Source organism: Carcharodon carcharias, chromosome 9, assembly GCF_017639515.1.
Source record: "Carcharodon carcharias isolate sCarCar2 chromosome 9, sCarCar2.pri, whole genome shotgun sequence".
NCBI lineage: Eukaryota > Metazoa > Chordata > Chondrichthyes > Lamniformes > Lamnidae > Carcharodon > Carcharodon carcharias.
The window spans coordinates 92,852,192-92,859,286 of record NC_054475.1 but is presented as its reverse complement, the minus strand read 5'-3'; the positions used below and the strand labels follow the sequence as shown (position 1 = coordinate 92,859,286).

At 40.9% G+C, this 7,095-nt stretch overlaps 1 protein-coding gene across 2 annotated transcripts in view; it reads right to left on the bottom strand.

Moving 5' to 3' along the window:
* Window positions 1-228: 228 nt before the first annotated feature.
* Window positions 229-7,095, bottom strand: part of nhsl2 (NHS-like 2) — a 366,941-nt gene continuing 360,074 nt past the window's right edge. For both annotated transcript variants that reach the window (XM_041195871.1, XM_041195872.1), the window contains exons 7-8: window positions 4,854-4,995; window positions 229-3,560 (exon numbers count right to left, since the gene is read on the bottom strand). In XM_041195871.1, the coding sequence (XP_041051805.1) occupies window positions 3,179-3,560; window positions 4,854-4,995 (524 nt within the window). In that variant the 3' untranslated portion in view covers window positions 229-3,178. The remainder of the gene's footprint in view (window positions 3,561-4,853; window positions 4,996-7,095) is intronic.

The window sequence follows — 7,095 nt, the reverse complement described above, 5'->3', positions numbered from 1 at the left end:
TTAGGCTCAAATGTAGTGAACCTTGTTAAAGTTCTGGAAATGTGCTGGCTTCTGTAGAACTGTACGCCAGTAACAGCACACTTATGAGAAGGGGGGAACACAATTTAAAATGTTATTAAGTATAATTTTCAAATTCAAGACAGTTTCTCAGTCAAAACTACTGTGTGTTTCAGAGCAGATTTAAACTTTAATAAACCTTGATTCTAGAATATTTTAAGTGGGCGAAGAGGGGTCTAAGAAAGAAAAACTAATTTGAAATAAAATTTGCTTCAAGTTTTTTTTAATGATTGTCTCAAAAGATTATACAATTAATATTTATTTATCACTCTAAGCTGTGGGGGAGGCAAATGCATTTTCTAATATATGTAAAAATAACTGTAGATCATTCCCAATTTCCTGAGTCACTTTTAAAACGCACAATTAATTTCAAATGTTTAAGTGCAAGACATCACAGACACAAAGCAATGAACTTCTCTCAAGTGAAGTGCACTCTTCTCTCCCTATTCACAGGATGAATGATCACTGCATTCTGACATGGTGGAACATGGCTTTTATCACAAGGTGCATTTGATTGCTTATCCCCACCACAATGCGACATCGCAAGCACAGTCTGGTTAAGAAATGTTGATGCTTTCAATGCGTGACGCTTGGGGGAGGGCAGGGAAAATCTCATACATTCAAGAATAAGATAAAATATTGAATATTTACAGAAAGTTTCAATCCATTAACTGGTAAAGTGTAACTCACTCAGATAATAACACACCGTCCGCAAATTATGAAGACAGAGTTTTACCATTACCAATATATTTTTAACTAATCAGAGATATTTAACTCTTTAATCAATTGAATTTCCTCCAGACACAGAGTACCCTGAGATAAATATGAAACTCAGACAGGGACTGGGAGGTATGCTAATGTGCTCTCAAGTGGATGGGATAGTGATATCCAGCTGTCCTCAGTGGCAGGAGCAAAATAAATTTAACAAGAAAACTCTGTTAACTTAATTACACTAATTAAGATTTCTAATTACCAGTAGAAATATTTAGGTTAAATACTCCTGCCTCCTGCTTCAAATACAGAGTTACTGCCAAAAATGGTAGTAACTGGGGTGCCACTGGGCACAAACCTAGTTCAGGTTAGGATAGCCACAACCATGGTTCTAGAGTGGAATGGACAAAGCACTGGCTCAGTGTAGGGATTGTTACACTGTTAATATGGATTGGGATAAACATATGACTGGAAAGTGCACAAATTGGGTTCGAAGATGCAATGGACAAGACCAAAGATGGACACAACCTTGTCGCTGGATTGTGAAAGGTGCATCCTGGCTTGGCACTACAAATCATAGCTTTGACCCTAAGTTGGGCATAGCCCAGGTTTTGGGCTGGCAGGACCATAGCATTGGCTGTCAGTTGAGAGGAGCACAACACTGACTGTGGGCTGGCAGAAGCACAACACTCACTGTGGACTGGCAGAAGCACAACACTGACTGTGGGCTGACAGAGGAACACAGCACTGGCTATGGGCAGTGAGGCACACAGCACTGGCTCTGGGCTGCGAGGTGCACAGCACTGGCTGTAGGCTGTGAGGCACACAGCACTGGCTGCAGGCTGTGAGGCATACAGCACTGGCTCTGGGCTGTGAGGCACACAGCACTGGCTGCAGGCTATGAGGTGCACAGCACTGGCTCTGGGCTGAGAATTGCACAGCATCGGCTGTGGCCTGCAAGGTGTATAGCTTTCCTTATGGTTGGGATGAATGTGGCTGTGAATCTGAATGAGAAATTTTCACCTCAAGATGTGGTTCACCTTCCAGTTCATAGAGAATTTTGCTTACCTTATGAATAAAATAAAACATAAAAGAAGCACAAGGACAAAGAATTTCTGCAATATTTAAACCATTTGTATGATTAGAACCAGTGGGCTAACAACAGACCCCCTCAAACCAAGGCTAAAAACAATCTAGAGTTTCTACATTCAGATCATTGTTGTATATCATGACAAGGCAGCACTTGGGCCTTTTGAAAGCTTCCAAATTCAAAGGTGTCTCCTTTGATCTAAAACCAAAAAACTTTGAAATAACTCTTGTATATTGATGCCATATTACATATTACAGTATATTGATAAAATTAACAACTTAATAGGAGGCACTATTTCAATAAAGATTACAGATCAGGCAAGCAACTGCTTCTTAAGCAAATAGTCAGAACATCAGTATACAGCTATCCATTTTCAAGACCTCAGCAATGGAGCTACTGGACCCTGCATTTTGCCTCTACTCTTGTTTCCAGGGCTTTCTTTAGAGGATGAGGGGAAGACGGGTGGGGAAACAAGATAAGATTTCTTGAGCCTCAGTAAACATGGGCATAGTCTCTCAGTCACAGAGCGAAAGCCAACTATTTTACAATCTTAAAGAGAGGTCCTTCTTCTCCTGAAGCCTCATTGTGAGTCGAGGCTCACAGAATAAATGTGGACCAAGTGGCAGTGTGGAGCTGAAGCGTGACTCTAATCATGTCATTTTCTTCTCAGGATTCTTGTAGTACGAACACCTTCGATCAGAATTTATGGACCTCCGGCAGCTCTGGGAAGAAATCTTTCCATCATCGCATTAGGAGTACACAATGGTTAAAAAAAAAATCCCCACAAATTCAGTTTACTGTTGGATTGGTTTACATTGTTAAGCATTACTCACTGAAGGTGCATTAAAATTTAGAAACAGAACCTAAGCATGACTGCTCAAAGTATCGTGCATGGAGCAGACTTTTAAATGATCAGTTCCCTATAAGGCCTTAGAACACCTAGATTGCCAGGCTGGAATGTAGATTGTCTGCTGTACATTTTTACAATGCTCCAGGCTTTTCCAGTCTAACTAACACTAACCTCAGATCAATCAGACCATCCCATATCCTCCACCTTACATTGAGGAATTTCTTCAGAATTCTTGATCCAAATAACAGTTTGCATTAAAAGTCTGTCACTTAAATGTTTTGAATTTTTGTTGACTTCCAAAAGAAGAACACATCATCACTCGAGTTTGCATTCATAGGATTGTGCAAAGCTTATTCCTTCCTTCTGACCAGAATGATAGCTCCAGTGATAGATCAAAAATTAAAAATTTACATTCAACAAGACAGAAAACATTAATCGCCTCTCCTTGCTCTTCAGGAATTGGTATAGCTCTAACTTCTTGACGTGTTTTCAGGAGAAACTGGCTTCAGTATGGGCTGACACCTTTCCGAAATTGGCTCCATTATGGGCTGGCACCTTTCCGACTCCTGTGTAAACTCTGTTGCAATCCTTCTCGCAAGTGGGTTGGTGCTTTTCAGGAGCTCAGCTGCGGACATGCGCATGCCAGATGCAGGCTTGCTGCCCTTCTTCTGTAATAAGGCCTTAAAGTTCTCGTTGCTGGTGCTGGTTTTGGCCCCACTCCCACTGGTCGAGGGAGAAAGTTTGAGTCCACTGTTAGGAGGTGTTGCAGGGGGTTTGACAGGTGAAACAGCCACGTGCCTGATATTGAATGGTTCTCCAGGCTCTTTCCATCCCAGCACCTTCCTCTTTGACCTATTGAAAAAAATCACAAAATAAAATTCCAAAAGGCTGATCCTGAGTCATTTCAAAGGATCTCTGGCACAAAGAAGAGATACAGCCTATGGAGAGATACTGAGCCACTTAGACAAAACCTCAGGCTCCATCTTAATTAGGCTATCTCAGCCAAGGTGTTAATAGTGAAGTTGCAATTATCTCCCAAGGCTAGGGAGCAGAGAAAACGATGCAGAGTTACCTTCCCACACTCATTTTCAGAATATAATGGTGCAGCAGAATGATGTTATGTGAAATAAGAATGCTCTATCCCAATCACTGATTAATTAACTCAGTTACAAAAGAATAACTGTTCTGCTCCTTCACTGTCATCACAGAATCAAGTAGCCCTATTGGGCATAGTGCTGCTTCAAATGTGTGTGCAAGAGTGAAGCAAGAAAAAAGTCTCTAATAAAGTCTGCATTGAGATTTTTGTTTTATTTTCCACCCTCAGAGCACTGCAGTTAGTTTGAACGTCAGTCAGTATGTGACAAGCCCACTGCAGTAGGATATGCCATTCACTAATTTGTTAAAAATGACTTATGGTATCAACACTGTGAAAAGTAACTCACCTCTTGACTCCCCAAAACCTGTCCACCTTGAGACACAAGTCAGCAATGTGATGAAATACTCCCCTTTTGCCTGGATGAGTGCAGCTCCCACAACACTCAAGAAGCTTGACACTGTCCAGGACAAAGTAGCCCGCTTGATTGGCACCACATCCACAAACATTCACTCCCTCCACCACTGATGCACAGTAGCAGCAGTGTGTACCATCTACAAGATGCACTGCAGGAATTCACCAAGGCTCCTTAGACAACATCTTCCAAAACCCCCATGACCACTACCATCTAGAAGGTCAAGGGCAGCAGATAGATGGGAACACCACCACCTGGAAGTTCCCCTCCAAGTCACTCACCATCCTGACTTGGAAATATATCATTGTTCCTTCAATGTCTCTGGGTAAAAATCCTGTAATGCCCTTTCTAGCAGCATTGTGTGTGTACCTATACGACATGGACTGCAGTGATAAAAGAAGGCAGCTCACCACCACCTTCTCAAGGACATCTAGGGATGGGTAATAAATGCTGGCCCAGCCAGCGAAGCTGACAACCCATGAATGAATGAATAAAAACAAAAAAAATTCTTCAGTGGTTCACCTGAGGAACTTTGGAGGAAGATCAGCAGAAACCCCAGATAGACTAAGTAAATCATCACTACTTTCTCACTCATGTCTGCGCACATACTGGAAACCAGCTTTATCTTTTCTCTTACCTGTGAATAACAGTGAAGAGATCTTCAGTGGAGCGTAGGACGCCTGAGGAGATAAAGACATCATCGTCATCCTCCATTACAATGTCTCCACTCTGTGCACCTATGGGACTTCTCTGTTTAGTTGCCAGATTCAAAAAAATGTCTAAAGATAAGAAAACAGGAATGAGCTATCTTGGGAGATCCTACATTTCAAACAAAATGGCATTTGTTCAAGTGCGTCAATGGATAATGTCAAAGCTCAGTTCCGTCAACCAACAGTCATTGGAATCCAAAATATAGAAGCAAACAAATGTGAACTCTGAGAGGCAGAAAACACCAATAAAATGATACTGCCACCATTTTGGTCTAAACTGCATCTATATCACTAGACAGTCTGACGCAACCCCATCTTCCAACCCGAAGCAGCTCTTGTAACTCAGTGTGCACATCCACTGCTCACTGTGGCACTGATGCTTACTCCGTGTCAAGTAAACTGATGACAACCAAGGCAACAGTCAGTATGCCACAAATTGCCTTGAAGCCTTTGTCTGAGAAAGGAGATCAGCCAATTGGAAAATCAGGTAGGAACCTTTACAATTGATCGTCACCCACTTTTTCACATGTCCCACTTTCCACCATACTATCCAGCAGCTTCAAGAGATACATGTTCATTTCCCCCTGCTTTGAGCCCTTCCCTTTTCTTATTCATGTGAAATGAGTAGCTAGAGTTGCTTAGGTGGTCAAGAGAATGTGAGAAGCACTTAAAGAGCCCAGTACCTCCATTAGTAACACCAGCCTAAATAGGATTTCTGAATAATTTGTTTTTTTATTTTTTCTTTCTCAGTAACAAAAAGAAGGCCATTCTCTAAATTATTGTGGTCACTGGATCAGTGCTGTACCTCTGCAGGAACTTCCTTACATCTTTTAAAAGTGATAGAGTTTCAAAAGATTGTTTTAGGTTTTTAATCATCAAGCAACCTTATTGAACGAAAGATGCACAAAGTAATGCATGTCAACAATATTATATGTACATTTACAGTAAATATTAGATTGACCAATGCACTGAACAATAAACAAAAAGGTAGTAATCTATGTGCTAAACCTTTTTGTAGGTAACTTACATTTAGAATTGTTTTTCTACCTGTAAGTTTTTTCCAATTCTGTTAATTCTGTTAACATATCTGTGTCTGGTGTTTCCCACTGACTCACTCAACTCCCCTCCATTCAGATCCACTGTACTCAGCACAGCCCTAGTTTAGTTCATGAAATGCTGCTTAAAGCAGTTGCAAAGTGTGGCAGGGTGGGACTCCCCACCCGTCCAAGTGTCCATCTGATCTACTGCTGACCCTGACAAATCAATTAAATATTTTGAGCAGGGTCATTAGATGTTGCCACCTCCACTTGGAAGTTCAGTAATGGTGGGTGAGAGGGGTGGAATGGGAAATGGCTGGTTGTACGGCAGCTGAAAGGACTATGGCATCCCCAAAGATCTTTATTCAACTGCATCCAATTTGAAACTTTATTGCAGCCAATGAAGGACATCAAATGAATTGCCCTGTTCTTCCTTTGTGCCCATTGTGATGTTAATTATTGAGAGTAACTCTTGACCCCAGTTGGCAGATGTCTGTTTGTTACTATTGATTGTCTAGTAGTGCTGGCTATCAGTTATCACAGGCATCAATAGTGTCCAGATTACTTAAGTAGTTAAATTAAAAATCTGACATGAATATGCCTGTCTTTATTTGGGCAGGTGCTTTGTATTGGATTCCAGAAGATTGTTATGGCTGCACATTAGAATGTCTTAAAATGATTTAAATTTGTTTTATTTTAGCATTTTTGGCTCTCCAGCAAATGTATGACAATAGACAATTTGGAAACTAGACAAAGAACAATAAACACTGTCATGATGATGTGACTTGTGCATAGGTGGTATTAATTTTTAATTTTATTAGCTGATCAAACAGAAATTGAACTGCTTTAAAAAAGCAAGCAGAGACACTGACTTATGATGGCTGCCACAAGCCACCTGATGTCAAGTATTACAAGTTGAGCAGTTTCTGGAAGGTTCCAATGTGCATTACAATTAAAACATTCCAAGACATTATCCTATGGAACTTCACACCTGCTGATGTCAAGAACTACTTCAAAATATTTACTGAAACTGTACTGGACCCCAGCATTTGCATTTCTATAAAGTGACCTCTCAAGCAGAGACAGGAAGTCTACCAGGACAATAGCTATATGGAAGCTGTTTTCCATATCT